At 42.9% G+C, this 22,557-nt stretch overlaps 1 protein-coding gene across 3 annotated transcripts in view; it reads left to right on the top strand.

Moving 5' to 3' along the window:
• Window positions 1-22,557, top strand: part of ARMC9 (armadillo repeat containing 9) — a 128,358-nt gene that overhangs the window by 99,247 nt on the left and 6,554 nt on the right. For all 3 annotated transcript variants that reach the window (XM_044290107.1, XM_044290106.1, XM_044290108.1), the window contains 2 exons: window positions 1,956-2,014; window positions 11,919-12,023. In XM_044290107.1, the coding sequence (XP_044146042.1) occupies window positions 1,956-2,014; window positions 11,919-12,023 (164 nt within the window). The remainder of the gene's footprint in view (window positions 1-1,955; window positions 2,015-11,918; window positions 12,024-22,557) is intronic.

Below are 22,557 nucleotides of genomic sequence, written 5' to 3'. Positions count from 1 at the left end.
ATTGTGGGAAGAGGCGATAAGAGGAGAGGACAGAAGGAGGTCTTGTGAGGATCGGAGAGTGCGTGTGGGGGTGTATCGGGAAAGTAGCTCAGAGATGTAGGGAGGGGACAGGTTATGGACGGCCTTGTATGTATTTGTTAGTACTTTGAAGTGAATTCGTTGGGCAATGGGGAGCCAGTGAAGGGATTGGCAGAGGAGTAATAGGATGAGAGGTGGATTAGTCAGGCAGCAGAGTTGAGGATAGATTGGAGGGGTGCGAGAGTGCTAGATGGAAGGCCACAGAGGAGAATGTTGCAGTAGTCTAGGCGGGAGATAATGAGGGCATGTACAAGCATTTTCGCAGATTCAAAGTTAAGGAAAGCACGGATGCGGGAGATGTTTTTGAGTTGGAGGCGGCAGGTGGTGGAAAGGGCTTGGATGTGCGGTCGGAAGGAAAGGGCAGAATCTAAGGTCACTCCAAGGCAGCGGGCTTCGTTGACTGGGGAGAGTGTGCAGCCATTGACCGTGATAGATAGGTCTGTTGGGGGGGGGTTGAACAAGATGGGGGAAAGATTATGAATTCTGTCTTATCCATGTTAAGTTTAAGAAAGCGAGAGGCGAAGAAGGATGATATAGAAGATAGACATTGTGGGATTCTTGATAGTAAGGTGGTGATGTCTGGACCAGAGAGGTAGATTTGTGTGTCGTCAGCGTAGGAGTGATAATGAAAGCCATGGGACTCTATGAGCTGTCCCAGGCCAAAAGTGTAGATCGAGAAGAGCAGGGGTCCTAGGACAGAGCCTTGCAGGACACCAACAGAGAGGGAATGAGACGAGGAGGTGGTGCGGGAGTGGGAGACGCTGAACATCCGGTCTGTGAGGTATGATGTGATCCAGGAGAGGGCCAGGTCAGTGATGCCAAGAGATGAGAGAGTTTGCAACAGAAGGGAGTGGTCAACAGTGTCGAAGGCAGAGGACAGGTCAAGGAGAAGTAGGACAGAGTATTGTTTCTTGGTTTTGGCTGTCAGTAGGTCATTGGTGACTTTGGTAAGGGCAGTCTCGGTCGAGTGGTGGGTTCGGAAGCCAGACTGTAGGCGGTCAAACAGGGAGCAGGAGGAGAGGTGGGAGGACAGTTCTGAATGGACATGTTGTTCAAGTAGCTTTGAGGCATACGGAAGAAGTGATATGGGGCGATAACTGGACAAGGAAGATGGGTCAAGTGAAGGCTTTTTGAGGATGGGTGTAATGGTAGCATATCAGCAGCATGCACAGCACAGTGGATATTTTAACAATAAGACGAAGCCCCCAACTCTGTCCAGCACCAATCTATCCATGCCAAATCCCCCCCAGTATCCTTTGTGCGATCACACAGTAGTAATGCTCCACACATAGTACGAATACCCCTTTACTGTGTCAACATTGTAGGAATGTCCTCTTAGTTCCCCTTTGAATCCCCCCAGTTCCTCCCCACACAGTATAATGCCCCGAAGTGCCCCTCACAACAGAAAGTTCCCTTGAATACCACTCACACACAGATTAATGACCCCATAAGTGCCCCCCCCAGTATGAGGCCTTCTTAGGTGTCCCCACACACAGTGATTCCCACTTAGTTTGAATTCTCACCTATCTCACGATGAGCGGCTTAGATCAGGACTGCTCTGTTCTGTGGTCTGAGACTTGGTACAGCAGGCGCAGTGATGTTGCTGTATTGCGCCTGTCTGCGCTGAACCACAGGCAGCAAGGGAATGGTGGAGCAGGATGAGAACAGCGCATGCAGTTGAAGTTGGTACATGCCTGCAGCTGTTTCATGACCGCAAGACAGAGGCTGAAATTTGAGGACTGTCCTGCTGAATCTAGGGTGATTGGAAGGCATGCATGGATACTGCTAAAAATATATACAGTGTCATTGTCAATGTAGATAAGAGGATTCTATTAAAAAACAAAAGTCTGATCATATTGCAAATTATTTTGTGCCAGAAGAGAAATTTGATGAAGCTGCAGAGTCTGATGATGATGAAGAAGTGGAAGATGAAGAGGTGAGTGTTCTCCTGCACATTTTTACATCCAGATGGTCGTTCCTTATCCCTAATCACAGTGCTTGATGTAGACAAGTGGCATCGATATTGGTATCACTATTTAAAGGGGTTGTCCAAGTCATTTACATCGATGACCTATCCTCAGGATAGGTGAACAATTTCAGATCGGCGGGGGAAAGTGAAAGTTAAACACTAGTTGCTCTGATTAACAGGGACACTTAAAGGGGTTTTGTATAGAAAGTTTCCATGGTTACGACCACCCTGCAGTCCAGCAGCATGGCTGTGTTTGTATACTATAGAAAAAAGTATGTGCACTCCCGTGGTCCCGGCCGCCAGGGAGGCTGGCATTTTTTCTTGTAGTGTGCAAGCACGAGCACCACCGATGGATTGCAGGGTGGTCGTAACCATGGAAACGAGCTGTGTATAAAGTGATGGAAAAATGTATCAAGCCAGCAAAGAAGGCAATATGGATAATAACAATACATTAGTAAGTGCCTTGTATTAACTTCCTCTACATGATAAATGCCATTTGCTGAAGTGAGACCGCCCCCAGTCAACTAACAGTGCCTGAAAGCTATGTACATATGTATACACACTGAGGCCTCATGCACACTAACGTATTTTCGGATTACATTTATTTCTATGGGGCCGCAAAAAAAATGTGGACAGCACAAGAATGTTATGTGTGTGCTGTCTGCATCCATTTATCATGTAGAGAAGGTTACTACAAGGCACTTACTAATGTAGTGTGATTGTCCATATTGCTTCCTTTTCTGGCTTGGTTCATTTTTCCATCACATTATACACTGCTTGTTCCATGGTTACGACCACCCTGCAATCCATCGGTGGTGCTCGTGCTTGCACACTATAGGAAAAAATGCCACCCTCTCTGGTGGCCGGGACCACTGGACGTAAGCTGGTCATTTTTTCTATAGTATACAAGCTCAGCCTTGCTGCTAGACTGCAGGGTAGTCGTAACCATGGAAACGTTCTCTGCATAATAAATATTTGATGAAGTGGCAAAACCCCTTTAAGTGTGCCATACACATTTGATAATTTGTCAGCTGAATCTAGGAATTTTAGTGACCTAATGGGGGGCCTCCAGATGTTGGGGGTGATGAGAATTGGGAAGTTGGAGTTCAAATGCTAGATCATTTTGTTCCTGGGGAGATAAGCCGCTGTCAGATGTCTGACGGCGGCTTTTTCCTGCTTCCCATTCACACTTGTCCACACCAACCATCCATGGGTATGAGGGGATTGGACGAGATAGCTATTGGATGAACAAGGGTTCAGCCGACAGATATGTCACATGTGAAGTCGGAATTAGAGTTGATTAGAGTTTAACCCCTTCGCTACCAGCGCCGTACATGTACGGCGCTGGTAGCGAAGAGACTGATAGTATTCATGCTGCAATTCTTATTTTGGCGACCAGGTGGCAGGTCAGGATAAGGCTTTTAATGTCAATAAAAAAAATCCCTGATAGAAGAAAATCTGAATTTAAAAAACATTATTTATAGGTTCATATAAGAGCTTCAAAATGATCACAAAACAAAAAAAAGTTAAAAAATATATAAAAAAATAAAAGTTTAAATCATCCCCTTTCCATATAATTAAAAAATAAATACCTAAATACCAATAAATATAAACATCATAGGTATCATCGTGACCGAAAACGGCCATCTATACTATTAAAATATAAAAACAAAATTCAAATACGGCAAATGGCGTAACGGAAAAAAGGGCCAAAATGGCCAATTTGCCATTTTTTTCATTTCTTCCCTTACCCCAAAAAATGTAATAAAATGACATGAAAAAGTCAAGTATACTCCAAAAAGGTATCAATAAAAACGACAGATTGTTATGCAAAAAATGAGCCCCTAAACAGCTCAGTAGACATAAGTATAAAAAAGTTATGGGGGTCAGAATATGAGGATGTAAAAATATTTTTTTAATCAAAGTTTAAATAAATTTTTACACTATTTAGACATAAAAAAAAATACACATATGGGGTATCGTTGTAATCTCACTGACCCAGAGAATGAAGGGCATGGGTCAGTTTTGCCGTAAAAGAAACGCTGTAAAATGTGGAGGAATTGCGTTTTTTTTTCCAATTCCACCCCATTTGGATTTTTTTTCCCGCTTCCCACTACATTTTATGCCATAATTAATGGTGGCATTGGAAAGCACAACCTGTCCCTCAATAAATAAGCCCTCATAGAGCTATGTGACCGTAAATATAAAGAAGTTATGGCTCACAGAAAATAGGGAAGAAAAATGAAAACGCAAAAACCTCCGCTATCCTAAGGGTTAAGAAGAGTTGATAGTTTAGGGCTTTGAACAGGGGATGCGTCTCTGTTATCTTGGAATTTACTAAAAGTAATTTAGATACTGTTAACAAGGAGTTTTTTGTCAGCTGAATTTGGCCTGGTGGATAAGCTCCTTCTTGGCACGGTCATGGCAATAAACCACAGCCTCTGAGGACAATGGCAGGCAGTTTCATTCAGCTGCCTGGTGGCTTTTGGTGCTGAATCCGAGTCAAATTGAGATGAAAAAAAAACAAAAAACATTGTGATATAAAGTCTTTCCAAAAATAATATCGGGGAATCTGTAGCTGCTTTATGCTGCTCTATCTATAGGCAGAATAAACTGGTGATTAAAACAGTGGGGCACCTACTTGAACGGACCCGGTCGTTTTGCTAAAATCACTATTGAGTAGTTCCAGCACAAGCCAAGTCTGCTCAATACAATGCAGGAGAACATCTGTCCCCATATTCGTGAGCTGGCAGCACTCCTCTGCCACTGATGGCAGTCAGCCTCAGGGGAGGGGGGCTAGGACCTCATGATTATGAGGACTCCCGAGCGTATTCACTGTATCGAGCGGACTCCTGAGCTCTTCTTGCATTGGAAATGCTTGATAGTGATTCTGGCAAAACAACTGGGTCAGTTCAATAGGTGACCCGTGTTTTCATCAGGGTCTGTCTCGCTAGTTTATGCTGGCATTGAACTGGAGACAAATTCCCTTAAAATGGAGCCTGTCACCAGGAAATCCGTTGTTAAACCAGGCACAATGCCTGGTAGGACTAGTTAAACTCAATGTAATTATAGCTTTCACTCAGTGATCTGTTGCTTCATTTTGGAGAAAAAGTACTTTAATTCATATGTAAACGAGCAGTTAAAGAGATGGTCTCACTTCAGCAATTGGCATTTATTATGTAGAAAAAGTTAATACAAGGCACTTACTAATGTGTTGTTATTATTCATATTGCTTCCTTTGCTCGCTGGATTAATTTTTACATTGCATAATACACTGCTTGTTTCCATGGATACAACCACCCTGTAATCCAGCAGCTGTGGCCGTGCTTGCACACTATAGGAGAAAGTGCCAGCCTCTCTGGTGGCCGGACCGCACATTGCCGACATAATAGAATATGCCTGTTCTTGTCCGCAATTGCGGACAAGAATAGGACATGTTCTATTTTTTTGCGGAAACGGAAGCACGGATGCGGAAGTGCGGATCCGCAAATGTGGATGCGGACCGCACATTCCATCCCCATAGAGAATGAATGGGTCCGCACCCTTTCCGCAAAATTGCCGAAAGGATGCGGACCCATTTTGCGGACGTGTGAATGGAGCCTGAGGAATCGTGTTGTGTACGGTACAGTGACACAATTTCTGTAATTTAGCTTCTCTGCACCACAAAAATGAATTTCAAACAAAGCCATCACAAACTAATATTACTATATATGGAATATATTGATTATATTACAGCTAACATATGTAACAGGATCTTGTTCCACTATGACAGATTATAGGTCCTTAAAGGGGTTATCCGGTAAACTATAATGAAACCCTATCCTGGCAGTTTAGCTGCTTTAGGGAGCTGCCGCTGTGGACTCCCAGCAGCTTACCATGCAGAACGCTGTACATAGTATAGTGGCTGTGCCTGGTATTACAGCTCAGCCCCATTCTATGACTGATGTACGGTGACGTCACATGGCCTAGAAAGAGGCCGCGGCACTCACTGAGCACCTAACCTATTTTAACATCTGATCATTGGGGGTCCCTCTGACCCCCACTGATCTGATATTTAATTACCAGATAACCCCTTTATAGGAGTTTTCCAGCCCCAAACCCAATTTTAGTTAGGTCCTAAACAGTGCTGTACATAATGTAAAAAATCTCCTCTATTCCTGACTGCTCCGTTTCAGCACCAAGGCTTCAGTCAACACCCCTTCCAGTCCCCAGCGTGTAATCCTGCTTTAGGCCGATGTATTGGAATCTTCTGCACTGGTTTCCCCATCCATTAACAATACATTTATACAGATATGTATTATCCACCAAAGCTATCTCTCTCCCGTCCGGTTACAAAAGATGGGCAGACTGTCACACTCTAGGTGTCATAGGTGCATCTTATATAGGAGTGTCCATTCATACAAACCTTCTGGTCTGATGTTACAAGCTTTCTCTCTATACTCGCACACCACCCAGTACCACTAACTCCACAAATATGCCTGTTTGGTATAGTTGATGAAGAGGTATATTCCCACTATGTTAGAATCTTCTTGAGAGAGACACTGTTTCTCGCACGGAAAGCAATTGCGATCCGTTGGATGGGTGAGAGACACTCTTCTCTCAACCAATGGAAGATACTAGTGAATAATGTGGTATCCTACGAGAATATTGTATTAAAAAAACCGAGGTTGTCCCCAGAAATTTGGTAGAGTATGGGGAAACTGTTATCTATGCAAACTATGTACTCGGCTCCTAGATTTTCTGATAATCTCAATGTAGTGCTAGGATAATATGGATATCTGCCCACCACACACATGTGTTATGTCAAATATGATTGATTTGTACATGTTTCACAAACGTGAATTGTCATCTCACCTTTATTGATAATGGTATGTATATGGTGCTGTTTATGTTCATGAATGTCTGTCACCACCAGACATCTGAGAACCTCTGTCAGACATTCTTCAGAACCTCCTGCTTGAGGTTCCTTTGTATTTTGCTTTCGTTTTCTCATCTCGTTAGCCTCTCTCAGCTGTCATGTAGTTGCACTGATTGCATCCCTTTAAATCCCTTCCCATACTGCATCACTTTGCGGTTTATACAACTTCCTGGAGTGTGTGCATGCTGGATGCTACTACTGAGTCTTCTACAGATAAGTTTTTTTCATTCATTTGTGTTTTCCTGTTTGCTGGATCCCAGGTGACCCTGACTCCCTCCGTATCAAGTGTAGGGAGCCAGTGGTCGTGTCCCCTCACTATTATAGGGTGTTCAGGTGTTATACAGTTGAGGAACGAGGATATGCGATCATCTACCATTGAGATTTTTGCATAGGCTGAGCAGTTAGGGAGAGAGCCAGGTCTGTTGCAGGGCTTTCCCTTTGGTTCCTTAGTTTTGGATCCAGTCAGTCGGATCTTCATTTTGTGTCTTTTAGTTTTCTGTACACCTTCCGTGACAATGTCTTATCGACCTCCATGTATACTGATGTTCTCTGAACTTTTCTGATAATTCGTTCAATAAAACGAGTAAAAAAAAAAAGCCAGCTTTAGGTAATGTTCACCGCTGCAGCTATTCAATGGCCTTTGTAGTGATGTTTCCCCAAGTTAAAATGAGTTGAAGTGAGCAATTAGTGGGGAGAAGGGGGGTGTAGCTGCAGTTTCTCGCTCGGTGTTCATGAAACTGCATGATGGGCAGAAGGGAGGGAAGAAGTAGGGAGACCTCTTCTTAGCTCAGAATACTGTGCAGGGGGTTGACTTGTCCCTTTCCCCTTCACCTATCTTTTGCGGAGTGGAGACACTGATTGGAAACCCATGGAAGTGCTTTCGTGGGATTGCGGTCCGTGCCTCCACTCCACAGAAAAACAAAACATGTTCTATGTTTTTTGCAGTGTGGAACATATCTTGCGGATTGCAGCTATTTGCACAGGGCACACACGCTCTGTTAAGCAGACATAAGGGGAGTGCTCTTTGATGAGTTATAGAAGAGAGCAAGGGACCTGTATACTGTTTTTCCATGGGGAAACGTTTACATGTATGCCCTAGCCATAAAGTGCAGACCCTAGAATAAATACAGACTTTAGAGTACAGTATATATTCGAATTCCAGACCAGTCCCCAGAATAAATACAGATGTCTGACCTGTCCCTAGAATAAATACATTTGCTAGACCAAACCCCAAAATAAATTCAGCCCCCAGCGGTTACTTACTTCAGCTTGCTGCCACTGTATGCTGTCCTCTCTACCCCTGGGCACCATCACATACAACATGCTGACCTCGGATAGGAAGGCTTGTCTGCTCTTTTGGGAAGTATTCCTTTTTCATAAACCTTCCCTTCCAGCACACAGGACCCTGGTGCTCTCTCCTCTAGAGCTCAGAGCATTTTAAACTGTGCCCCCCCCCCCCCCTCAACTGACTTACAAAGCTGCATCAACCAATCACTATCCCAGAGATCTGCAGGGGACTGTTCCAGCTTCTCCTTTTCACAGGCACGGAAAGAGTTCTGTTCTTTGCTCCTCTTCATTCATTGCCAGGAGGAACCTTGATCCCCTTAGGAAACCTCTTCCCAAACATGCCTGTGGAATCAGAGCCTCCTTACCTGCCATTGCAATCATAGCTTAACTTTTGCTGATTTGTGGAGATCTATCAGTCGCAAGAACTGGCAGAATTTCGAGCAATCAGTCTAAAAAATGGCAACAAATCATATTTAGCATGGCTGGATCTTAACAAGGTTCCAAGTAGAGCTTCAACATGCCGCAAGAATAAATGGGAGTGAGACAAAACATTTTTTTGAGCATTCAATTTAATGAAAACAACTAAATAAACTGAAACAGGCTTTTTTTCAGCTGATCAAAAGTTTAGGACCACACCTCCAAAAAAAAAAAAAAACCCCCCAAAACAGAAATCCAATTTCCAAACATAAACTCAGTAATGAGTAGCTCCGCTGTTATTGTTTATCACTTCCAAAATTCGTTTCGGCATGCTTGATGCAAGCGTTTCCATGAGGTGAGTGGGAACATTTCTCCAAGTGGTGAAGACGGCCGCACGAAGGCCATCTACTGTCTGGAACTGTTGTCCGTTTTTGTAAACTTCCCTTCCCATCCATCCCCAAAGGTTCTCAATTGGATTTAGATCAGGGGAACACGCAGGATGGGCCAAAAGAGTGATGTTATTCTCCTGGAAAAAGTCCCTTGTCCTGCGGGCACTGTGTACTGTAGCGTTGTCCTGTTGAAAAACCCAGTAGTTACCACACAGACGAGGGTCCTCAGTCATGAGGAATTCTCTCTGCAACATCTGGACATAGCCAATGGCTGTTTGACGCCCCTGCACTTCCTGAAGCTCCATTGTTCCACTGAAGGAAAAAGCACCCCAGACCATTATGGCGCCTCCTCCACTGTGGTGCATAGAAATCTCAGGTGGGATCTGCTTGTCATGCCAGTAACGTTGGAAACCATCAAGGTTACATTTTTTTCTCATCAGAGAATAAAACTTTCTTCCACCTTTTGAATGTCCCATGTTTGGTGCTCTCTTGCAAAGTCCAAACGAGCAGTTCTGTGGCGTTCAAGGAGACTAGGTCTTTGAAGACGTTTTTTTGTTTTTGAAGCCCTTCAGTCTCAGATGCCGTCTGATGGTTATGGGGCTGCAGTCAGCACCAGTAAGGGCCTTAATTTGGGTCGAGGATCGTCCAGTGTCTTGATGGACAGCCAATTGGATCCTCCGGCTCAGTGCTGATGAAATTTTTTGGGGTCTTCCACTTGACTTTTTGTTCCATAACCCTCAGGGTCATTTAAGAAATTCCAAATGACTGTCTTACTGCGTCCCTACCTCAGCAGCGATGGTGTGCTGTGAGAGACCCTGCTTATGCAGTTCAACAACCCGACCACTTTAAAAAGGGAGAGTTTTTTTTCCTTTGCCATCACAACGTGTGACTACCTGACAGAAAATGACAATGAATCCACTTCTTTGCACAGATTTGGACTTTTAAAGGCATGTGGTCCTAAAATTTGGATCAGCTGAAAAACTGCCTGTTTCAGTTTAATCGTTATTTTCAATTAATTGAATGCTCAAAAAATGTTTTGTCTCTCTCTCATCTCTTCTTGTTGCATGTTGAAGCTCTACTTGGAACCTTGTTGAGATCCAACAATGTAAAATAAGATTTTTTGCCATTTTTCATGTGGCCTTAAACTTTTGATCAGGACTGTATATGAATCTTGTATGATTGTCTGCCAGAATAATATTAATCCAACACAGTAAAAGCATTTTAGTGTTCAGGGTAAAAAAAAGTTTAAAGTGATTGTAAAAAATGGGTTATGTAAACACTGCAGAGCCATGTTACCCGCATTTATAGTGCACAAGATGGTGGCGGTCATATGATTTAGCCACTGTTTCGGCCGTTCCTGGACATATCCCGTACTGCATAGGCGCTAAGTGATGACTGAACACGTGAAGCGCATGTGCAGATACAAACTGCGGAATTCTGTATCTGCACATTAGCTGAACACATTCTATTAATGTTCATCCCCTGCATAGAAGAGAATGCACCCGGGGACAGCCAATTCAGTAGTCATATGGGTAAATCACATGACGACCATGGCTCTGCAGTATTGTGTATATACCAGGGGCTAATGGAGCAGGTACAGGCAGAAGCAGTGATGTGCTATGCAGAGGTCCCGTCTGTGCCTGCTCGCTCCTCTCTGCTAGATCCTGTACCCTGCAAGGCTTTTAGCAGAGTGGAGCTTTCTATGCCAGAGTTAAGCTTCTTATTTGATAACCCTTCTTGGCTAAAATACTTCTCAAAAATGTCAAGGGGAGTATTTTCACTCTGCCAGAAAAAATATAGTCCAACCTTTGTTCACACAGCTCTGTCAACAAAAAAAGTTATGGTTTTTAGCATATGGTAAAACAAAATACAAATTAGTTTTTGGTGCAAAAAATAATAAATCATAATCTTATCAACCCAAAGAACAAAATTAACATTTAAACCACCTAGAGAACCCAAACAAAGAAAAATATAAAACACTGGCAGAACTGCGCATTTTGTTGACCACCTCACTTCCCAAAAATGAAATTAAAAGCGATGAAAAGCCATATCTACCCAAAAATGTTACCAATAAAAAGTTCACAAAAAATAGATAATTAAATTGTTACTAAAGCACATGACAGAAGAGGTTACAGGTCCTCTTTATTGAGTTAAACCGCAGACGCAAACAAAACATAAAGGCTTCAGCCTGAACCTCTGATGTAACAAGAAGTGGATCTGAGACTATTTCCCATTAGGCAGTGTAGCTGAAGGAACTCGGCCAGAAGTTTGTTCCAAACATCTTGGAGAACGCACACAGATCTTCTGTACATGTAGGCTTGCTCAAATCCTTTTGTCTCTTCATGTAATCCGAGACAGATAAACTTTGAAAGGGCCAAGTATGATAACGTTTTCACTGTCTGGATCTGTCAAAGTGGAGAGGGCACAGTAATGGCAGAGAAAGCTGAGCCCCTCGGAGTAACTGCAAAGTCCCTGTTGCTCCTAGATGCTCATTTGCATATATTAAAATACTATTTTTATTACCAATTTGGACACATATGAACATGAGACCAACACAGATGTCTTCAGCCGCCAAGTGCACATTTAACAGGTCAGACAGTGTCAATGGTACAAAAATATGCTGACAGATGCCCGTTAATGACATTGGCGGTATGTTTGCGGTCATTGTCCTGCTGCAGAATACATTTAAATTGAAGCCATTAACACTTCTATGTTTGAAAGCAATTTTCCACACCCGTCAAAAACTTTTGCACAGTACTGTATATTTCTCCCAACATTTTAAAGCTCTTGTTATGCTGTGATACTTCTCGCATTTTCTTTCTGTTCTTCTATAGTCTGTAATGTTTTTCTTTTTATTCAGGAAGAAGATGATGTTCTGGAGGCTGACCTTGACAAAGATGAGGTTGTTCAACCTCAGGCTGGAGAACTAAGTGGGGAAAAGCTTCTGACTACAGAGTACCTGGGGGTATGTATCATCATCTGAAGTAATATAAATTGTTGAACCTCAGTGCTCATCTGAAAAATTTAAGGGTTCTTCTCGTGTGACACAGTGATGACATATAGCTAGAACTGTGACCACTGGCCCCCCCCCCCACCGATCTGAAGGATGAAGGGTTTGCATGTTAGATGACCCTGTGCTACAGTTTCCTGTACAGCTGGTGACCAGGGCATCATTACACCTCGGAAAACAGTGAATGGCACACAGTGCTGAATCAGCGTTGCTGCCCATTTAGTTTCAGAATTGGCGGGTATACCAGAGCTTGTACGCCTACTAAGTGATATGCTATTATCTTATATGCATCTCATGCTCTAATGGAAATCCTAGACGTATATTCCATGTTAAAGAAATGAATCCATCAAACAGCTGGTTCACGCTATATAATTTACATCCGAACAGGTACAGGTGCAGTTTCTTAGCTAAAATGTCTTTGTTATATTCAGCTTCTATCCATTTTAATAAGCAAATTGGATAAATATTAGTGGCCTGTCACTCCATGCCAAAGTGCAGAGTCATCCATTAAATCCTGTTTTTTTTCTAATGGCAAGGATAGCAAGGTTGATAAATAATCAAGTAGCCAATATTCACCTTTCTAATGCCACCACTGCTGCGTTCCGTTGCTCTCTGTATACTTTCTGTCCTGCACTGATTGGCTGGTTGGATGGCATGTGATCAGCTGCATGGTGGTTGGTTACTTTATTATTTTAAAGCATTCCCTGCCTTTACAAATCGGACATATATTTACTGGACAACCCCTTTTAAAGTGCCAAAACCTTAGTAACATCCAGAAATATTTCATTAGTATAAGGCCTCATGCACACGACCGTTGTGTGCATCCGTGGCCGTTGTGCCGTTTTTCTTATTTTTTTTTTTCGTCCGTGGAAAAATCGGAAAATGCACCGTTTTGCAGCCGAGACCGTGATCCGTGTATCCTGTCCGTCAAAAAAATAGGACCTGTCCTATTTTTTTGACGGACAACGGTTCACAGACCCATTCAAGTCAATGGGTCTGTGAAAGAACACGGATGCACACAAGATTGGCATCCGTGGCCGTAGGTTACTTTCATACAGACAGATCCGAAGATCCGTCTGCATAAAAGCTTTTTCAGAGCTGAGTTTTCACTTTGTGAAAACTCAGATCCGACAGTATATTCTAACACAGAGGTGTTCCCATAGTGATGGGGACGCTTCAGGTTAGAATATACTAAAAGAACTGTGTACATGACTGCCCCCTGCTGCAGACCCCCCCCCCCTGTAGTTAACTCGTTGGTGGCCAGCCCCCCCCTCCCTCCCCTGTAGTTAACTTGTTGGTAGTCAGCCCCCCCTCCCCTGTAGTTAACTCATTGGTAGCCAGTGGCCCCCCCCCTCCCTCCCCTGTAGTTAACTCGTTGGTGGCCAGTGGGCCCTCTCCCCTCCCTCCCCCTCCTAATTAAAATCTCCCCCCCTATCATTGGTGGCAGTGGAGAGTACCGATCGGAGTCCCAGTTTAATCGCTGGGGCTCCGATCGGTAACCATGGCAACCAGGACGCTACTGCAGTCCCGGTTGCGATGGTTACTTAGCAATTTGTAGAAGCATTATACTTACCTGCGAGCTGCGATGTCTGTGTCCGGCCGGGAGCTCCTCCTACTGGTAAGTGACAGGTCTGTGCGGTGCATTGCCTAATGATCTGTCACTTACCAGTAGGAGGAGCTCCCGGCCGGACACAGACATCGCAGCTCGCAGGTAAGTATGATGCTTCTACAAATTGCTAAGTAACCATGGCAACCGGGACTGCAGTAGCGTCCCGGTTGCCATGGTTACCGATCGGAGCCCCAGCGATTAAACTGGGACTCCGATCGGTACTCTCCACTGCCACCAATGATAGGGGGGGAGATTTTAATTAGGAGGGGGAGGGAGGGGAGAGGGCCCACTGGCCACCAACGAGTTAACTCTGATCCGATGGTATAAAAGGGACTCCTGACTTTACATTAAAAGTCAATGGGGGACGGATCCGTTTGCAATTGCACCATATTGTGTCAACGTCAAACGAATCCGTCCCCATTGACTTGCATTGTAATTCAGGACGGATCCGTTTGGCTCCGCGCGGCCAGGCGGACACCAAAACGACTTTTTTTTTCATGTCCGTGGATCCTCCAAAAATCAAGGAAGACCCACGGACGAAAAAACGATCACGGACCTACGGACCCCGTTTTTGCGGACCGTGAAAAAATACTGTTGTGTGCATCAGGCCTAAGTGTCACAATAAACTTTCAGATGGTGCAGCAAAAACAGCTATTCTATGACTTCCTAGTCTCATGTAAGGGAGAAATACACAGCAAGTTCCAATACTGGATTTTCCACTCAAACATTTTATGTTTCCAAAATGGAAACCAGCTCAGCAGACATCAGACGCTGCTCATTCCTTCCTCTGATGATTTTATCATCACAATAACCTAATCTACAGGGAAGGCGGAGGTTTGGGCTGATTAATTGCGATAACTTCTCTGTGGACTTTGTATACCTACATTATTTAAGGAATGTTGGGCCCACATGACAGGAAACTCCAATAATCTTCATGAACACAGCAGACTACCTGGGAGCCAGTGGACTAATTATTAGGGTTGACCCAACTAAGCTAGACAGGCCTTTCAGATTCCAGTCCTGCTCTGAATTCTCTTTTCTGAAATGATTTCCCACTATCGATACTTATCCACAGGACGGGATAGAAGTGTCTGATCACGGGTGGTCCTTCTGCTGGGAAAGGGAGTCTCTCAGTGTCCCATGAGGATTCTCACCACTGCTCTATTCACTTCCATGGGACTACCGAGTACAGTGATCCTGCTATCTCTGGCAGTCCCATAGAAGTGTATGTAGCAGTGATCGCACATCCACACCACTCTGTTCTAATGGGGCACTGTGGGACGTCCATTCTTGTGAACCATGGTACCAGCAGCAGGACTATCTGAATGGGACGTATTGTTAGTGGGAAAACCCCTGTAACAGCGTGCCTTTCTGCTAATGGGAATCTATCCCTACGGAGAAGTTATTATTTTACATTTTTGACACATGCTATTATGCCTTTTATGTGACAGAAATAGTTCAAGGTTGATTTAGATTGTTTCCATGAAACCTAATCCCTGTATTTAATATTGCCACCACCAATGACGTTCACAAATACAAAATGCTAATTTTTATGTAGAATTTTCATTGTGTACTGATAAACCCATTAATCTTGAGTTATTTCATCTTGGCATAGCATTCAGGAAGCAGGTGCTAAGCTCAGTCATTGTGCAAACACCAGTTTCACATTGAGATAGAAACTGAATTACACAAAAACCATGCATCATACCTGAAGATTTGATCTCACAGATGGATCTCAATACTCCAGCAGAGGATCTCAATACTGGAGAAAAAACAGACATAGATAATATGTGGCGCACAGGGCTGACAAAATCTCTGGTGGAGGTGCTCACAGTAATAGAGGAATCACCCTTCCTCTAAAGAACATGAAAATAAAAGTAAGGAATACTGGGCACTCACTTCTATGAGACCACAAAGTTTATTAAAGTTGACACTTTAAATATATTACATAAAATGGATACAATATCTAAAATAACACATGTAACATGCAATATAAAATCCGGATATTTAACTCTAAAATCAATATGATGCCACGAAGATGGTTAGCGTTAAAGAAGTCTTATAGTATTAACAAAATCTGTGGATAAAGTGCACCGAATGCAATCTCCTTCAGATATACGATCTCCCAGTTCAGACCTCTTACATTCAGAGGGTATCAGTTTGTGGTTTGGTTGCAGTGGTGTATATGCGGCGTCCCGCTGTACTCACTGTTTTGCTGGGACTTGTAGTTCTAGCAGTAAGCAGGTCACACGCTTTCCACGTCACCTCTTACTTATAAATACATTATTTCCTTTAGAACAGGCATGTCCAAACTGCGGCCCTCCAGCTGTTGCAAAACTAAACTAGCTGTAAGCTATTCAGGCATGCTGGGAGTTGTAGTTTTGCAACAGCTGGAGGGCCGCAGTTTGGACATGCCTGCTTTAGAATATCCCCTTCCCTGCACGATCTGGTAGATAAATAACCGGTTTAGAAATCGGGACTGCCTCCAGGAGGCAGTCCCGATTTCTAAACCGGTTATTTATCTACCAGATCGTGCAGGGAAGGGGATATTCTAAAGGAAATAATGTATTTATAAGTAAGAGGTGACGTGGAAAGCGTGTGACCTGCTTACTGCTAGAACTAAAAGTCCCAGCATATGGACGTTTAATTAAATAGCCACTTGGAATCCAAACCAGGTTTTGTGGAAAAAGACGAAGTTGCACAGCGGGAATGGCTTTATAAGGAAAGCTACAAGGGGGAGTCATTACCACTGAGGAAGGGGTATTAACACCCCGAAATGCGTTTGATGCAAAAAGACCCCCTGACGAATGTCAGTTATACTTGCGGTGATACCTCCAGTGCCCACCTAAATCCCGAGACGCGCACCCACACAGGACTTGGACATAGAAGCACGAGTCTCCAACCACACGTGCAAACAAAGTCCAGCGCGGAGTGCCGGCTCTTACACCTACGGAGCGGCAGTCGGAAGGGATCGGGAGGAATAAGAGAAGCACGAACGAGGGCCGGACACAGTCATCCATTGTACCGGAACACCAGCAATACAAAGCAGCCATGGAAAAAGTAAACCAAGTTTGAGCAAAACAGTGAGTACAGCGGGACGCCGAATATACACCACTGCAACCAAACCACAAACTGATACCCTCTGAATGTAAGAGGTCTGAACTGGGAGATCGTATATCTGAAGGAGATTGCATTCGGTGCACTTTATCCACAGATTTTGTAAATACTATAAGACTTCTTTAACGCTAACCATCTTCGTGGCATCATATTGATTTTAGAGTTAAATATCCGGATTTTATATTGCATGTTACATGTGTTATTTTAGATATTGTATCCATTTTATGTAATATATTTAAAGTGTCAACTTTAATAAACTTTGTGGTCTCATAGAAGTGAGAGTGCCCAATATTCCTTGCTGGAGAAAAAACGCTTCCGTTTTGTCCCCATTCATTGTCAATGGGGCAAAACGTAACTAAACAAAACTGAATGGGTTTGGGAATACCGAAGAGCAAGCTGCGGTTTTCTTTCCATCATGGGATGCAGAGAAAGACAGATCTGTCATGACCCACAATGCAAATCGATGGGGACGGATGCGTTTAACTCTGACACAAAAGAAAACTGATCCGCCCCGCATTGACTTTCAATGGAGTTCATGACGGATCCGTCTTGGCTATGTTAAAGATAATACAACTTGATCTGTTCATAACGGATGCAGATGGTTGTACTATCAGTAACGGAAGCGTTTTTGCTGAGCCCTGCCAGATCCAGTAAAAACACTAGTGTGAAAGTAGCCTTAGCTAGTTCATGCCTAATAATTAGCTCAGTAGCCTAGGTGGTTGGGTCTCAGGTATCCTGTGCTATATATAAAGGTTATTCCTTTAATCCTTGAACTTTGTTTTATGCGTTTATGGTATTGTTTAAAGAAATATGCAACTCCACAATATCTAGAGAAGTAACTGATTTATCAAAGTAAACTTCCTTCTTCCTTGTACATTAGGTTATCGCAATAATATCCTTATTAAAGGGGGGAATGAGGAGGACGTTTGCTTATCCTCCTAAGATGTCTTGTGAGCTGATTTCTATTTTTGAGAATATGAAATGCTAGTGCTGGTGGAAAATTGCAGTATTTGTTCCTTGTTATGTTTTCCTTTGTATCTTTTTATGTACCGGTATTCCTTTCTAGCTGGAGACTAGAAAATTATTTTCATAGAATGTATAGAAGCTCAAGATAAATCTTAGATCTGGACCTGTAGCAGGTCTCTAGTGTACATATATTTTTATTTATTCAGGAGTGAACTAGCTGTTTTATTATATCTTTTCATGGGACAACACGGAAGATATGACACTGTGATACAATGTAATGTAGTCAGTGTACAGCTTGTATATAGTGTACACAGTGTAAATTCGGTGTGCCCCTTAATGTCTCAACCACTGGCAACAAAAGTGAGTACACCCCTAAGTCAAAATGTCCAAATTGTGCCCAGTTTCAATATTTTGTGTGGCCATCATTGTTTTCCAGCACTGCCTTGACTCTCTTGGGCACAGAGTTCACTAGAGCTTCACAGGCTCCCACTAGAATCCTCTTCCACTCCTCCATGATGACATCACAGAGCTGGTGGATATTAGAGACCTTTCGCTCCTCCACCTTTCGTTTGTGGATGCCCCACAGATGCTCAATAGGGTTTAGGTCTGGAGACATGTGTGGTCAGTCCAGCACCTTTACCCTCAGTTTCTTTAGCAAGGCAGTGGTCGTCTTGGAGGTGTGTTTGGGGTCTTTATCATGTTGGAACACTGCCCTGCGGACCAGTTTCTGAAAGCAGGGGATCATGCTCTACTTCAGTATGTCACAGTACATGTTGGCATTCATGGTTCCCTCAATGAACTGTAGCTTCCCACAGCCGGCAGCACTCATGCAGCCCCAAACCATGACACTCCCACCACCATGGTTGACTGTAGGCAAGACACACTTGTCCTTGTACTCCCCACCTGGTTGCTGCCAGACACGCCTGACATTATCTGAACCAAATAAGTTTATCTTGGTCTCATCAGACCACAGGACATGGTTCCAATAATCCATGTCCTTGGTCGGCTTGTCTTCGGCAAACTATTTGGGGCCTTTTTTTTGTGCATCATCTTTAGAAGAGTCTTCCTTCGGGGACGACAGCCATGCAGATCAATTTGGTATGGTCTGAGCACTGACAGGGTGACCCCCCCTCCCCATCCCCTTTTAACCTCTGTAGCAATGCTGGCAGCACTGATATGTCTATTTTGAAAAGACAACTTCTAGATATGACGCTGAGCACATGCACTCAGCTTCTTTGGTCGACCATGGCGAGGCTATTTGTCTTGTTAAACTGCTGTATGGTCTTGGCCACCATGCTGCAGCTCAGTTTCAGGATGTTGGCAATCTTCTTATAGCCTAGGCCATCTTTATGTAGAGCAAAAAAAATATTTTTTTTTCAGATCAGAGAGTTCTTTGCCATGAGGTGCCATGTTGAACTTCCAGTGACCAGTGTGAGAGCGATAACACCAAATTTATTAAAAACATTGGTGGCGCAGTGCACCCTACCCCCATCCCCCCAGTATTAAAAACATTGGTGGCGCAGTGTGCCCTCCCCCCACCCCAAGTATTAAAATGATTGGTGGCGCAGTGCGCCCCCCCATCCCCCAGTAATAAAATCATTCAAAGCAGTGGCCACAGGGTCCCCTCCCCTCCTCTTCATTCGTGGCAGTGGCAGCTTCTGATCGGAGTCCCAGCAGTGTAATCCTGGGGCTCCGATCGGTTACCATGGCAGCCAGGACGCTACTGAAGCCCTGGCTGCCATGGTAAGCTCCCTGTTGCTGTGTGCACTATGCACAGGGCAGCAGGGAGAGTGTAAAGTCCTATTCATCCTAATAGAGATCTATTAGGGTGAATAGGACAAGGGATGAAAGATCCCAGGTTCTAGCCCCTAAGGGGGGAAATAATTATTAAATAAAAAGTAAAAAAAAAAAAAGTTAAAAAAACACCTAAATATTAAGTATACAGGGCTCCAGATGGCGACCAAAATGGTTGCCAATGCGACTTAGAATTTACAAATGGCGACAAGACTTTTTAGTCTTGTCGCCATTTGCGACTATACCCGCCACCGCAGCTCTGCCGTTGAATACAGCAGCGGGGCACAGGAAATGATAGCCGATGTTCTTCTCAGCAGCGCAGAGCACAGTGGAGAAGGAGTCTCTCCCTCCCCCCTGTGCTGCTGCCGCCGCCTCCGCCAATAAGAAGGAAGACGGGAGGAGGAGGGGAGGGGCTGTGGCCACTGCGCCACCAATGAAGATAACTGATCTGTTAATACAAATACAGGAGTCAAATAGCCGGCATCAATCAAATATGGAAATATACACCCCAAAACACATTGCCCTACTTCTTCTGAGTACGGCGATACCACATGTGTGACACTTTTTTGCAGCCTAGGTGCGCAAAGGGGCCCAAATTCTAAAGAGCACCTTTAGGATTTCACAGGACATTTTTTACGCATTTGGATTTCAAACTACTTCTCACGCTTTAGGTCCCCTAAAATGCCAGGGCAGTATAAATACCCCACAAGTGACCCCATTTTGGAAATACACCCCAAGGTATTTCGTGAGGGGCATGGCGAGTTCATGTAAAATTTAATTTTTTGTCACAAGTTAGCGGAATATGAGACTTTGTAAGAATGCTGGGTGAGCACCCATGCTGGGTGAGAGAAATATCTCTTTGTATAACTTTTATCTAACTTTGTATAAAAAAAATTGGAAAAGTTGTGTTTTAGAGAGCTATTTCTCTCACCCAGCATGGGTATATGTAAAAAAAACACCCCAAAACACATTGCCCTACTTCTTCTGAGTACGGCGATACCACATGTGTGACACTTTTTTGCAGCCTATGTGCACAAAGGGGCCCAAATTCTAAAGAGTATCTTTACGATTTCACAGGGCATTTTTTACACATTTGGATTCCAAACTACTTCTCACGCTTTATTGCCCCTAAAATGCCAGGGTAGTATAACTACCCCACAAGTGGAAAGAAGACACCCCAAGGTATTCCGTGAGGGGTATGGTGAGTTCATGTAAAATTTAATTTTTTGTCACAAGTTAGTGGAATATGAGACTTTGTAAGAAAGAGAAAGAAAATATAAATCATTTTCCGCTAACTTGTGACAAAAAATAAAAACTTCCATGAACTCACTGTGCCCTAGGGTGTCTACTTTCCGAAATGGGGTCATTTTTGGGGTGTTTCTACTGTCTGGGCATTGTAGAACCTCAGGAAACATGACAGGTGCTCAGAAAGTCAGAGCTGCTTCAAAATGCGGAAATTCACATTTTTGTACCATAGTTTGTAAACGCTATAACTTTTACCCAAACCAATAAATATTCACTTATTGCATTTTTTTTTATCAAAGACATGTAGAACAATAAATTTTGAGAAAAATGTATATAGAAATGTAGTTTTAATTGAAAAATTTTACAACCGAAAGTGAAAAATGTTTTTTTGCAAAAATTTCAATTAATATAAAAAAAATAGTAAAAATGTCAGCAGCAATGAAATACCACCAAATGAAAGCTCTATTAGTGAGAAGAAAAGGAGGTAAAATTCATTTGGGTGGTAAGTTGTATGACCGAGCAATAAACCGTGAAAGTAGTGTAGAATTGTAAAAAGTGGTCTGTTCATTAAGGGGGTTTAAGCTAGGAGGGCTGAGGTGGTTAACATAATTTCTTCAAATTGTGTTTGCAATAGTAAACCACAACATTGCTATGACCTGCAAACAATTAACAATAAAAGTAATAAAATATTAAATATGGGACTTGGCTCATCTAACAACTATACCTTTTGTACATGTGTTTTAAATATGAGGTTTTAATAATTATATGAATTTGTACTATTTGGGGATTAGAATAGGGCCATTTGTTATACATATAGTTATTTATTAAATGCCTTCTGCATACATATATGAACTGATTTAATAAAAGACAAAAATGAACTACTGAGCCAGCCATATTCATTTTTTCTATTAAAATGCTTCAATAAGAACCATATGACTTGGCAAATATAATCCTGAAATTCAGCTGAAAAATCTGCATAAACGGACAAAAAACATTTCTGAGAAACAATAGCTAAATTGTGATAAATAACAGTATAGACTGAGGTGACATCAGCTGTGACCCACACAAAATTAGCTGACCAAGAGAGATTATGCAGGGCTTGAAGGACTGCCCGAGTGTCCTGTAAATATCTCAGGATGTGTTGAACCAGAGGCTGCAGCAAACTGTCCATGCACTCCGACAATCTTTCAGAAAATGAGCCAGTTCCAACTGTACTATCATTCTCATAGGGGGATGAAGCCCTTTTTTATGTATCTTAGGTAATGAGTGGAAGATGGGTGTGACAGGATGCTGAATTAAAATGTAGTCTAGTTGTTTTTGACTAAGAAAGCTGCTATTTAAACCCTGGGATAACAAAGAAAAAAGTTCTTGCTGATAGGAGGTAGTGTAGTTATGGTCCAATTCAAGATATGTATTGGTATCCTGTAGCGTAAGAAGATTTTGTGATATATATATCGGTCCATAACAACCACAGCCCCATCCTTATCAGCTTGTTTTATTATGATGTCATCTATATTTTATAATTCCTGTAGGGCAACGCATTACTTCATAGTTAGGTTATTTTTTTATATTGTTTGTGCTAGATAAACGCACCAAATCATGATGGGAGTATAAGTCCTTCTCAACAAGTTCTTGAAAATGATCCAGTGCCATAGATTGCGATTAAATAGGATAGAAATCTTCGTTATATACTTTAAACCTGTGAGAGAAATCTTTATTAGTTGAACTAAAATCCAAGGCTTCCAACTCCTGGATATG

This window comes from Bufo gargarizans, chromosome 4, assembly GCF_014858855.1.
Source record: "Bufo gargarizans isolate SCDJY-AF-19 chromosome 4, ASM1485885v1, whole genome shotgun sequence".
Lineage (NCBI taxonomy): Eukaryota > Metazoa > Chordata > Amphibia > Anura > Bufonidae > Bufo > Bufo gargarizans.
Note: the sequence above shows the minus strand (reverse complement) of the source record. Positions and strands in the feature narration are given on the sequence as shown.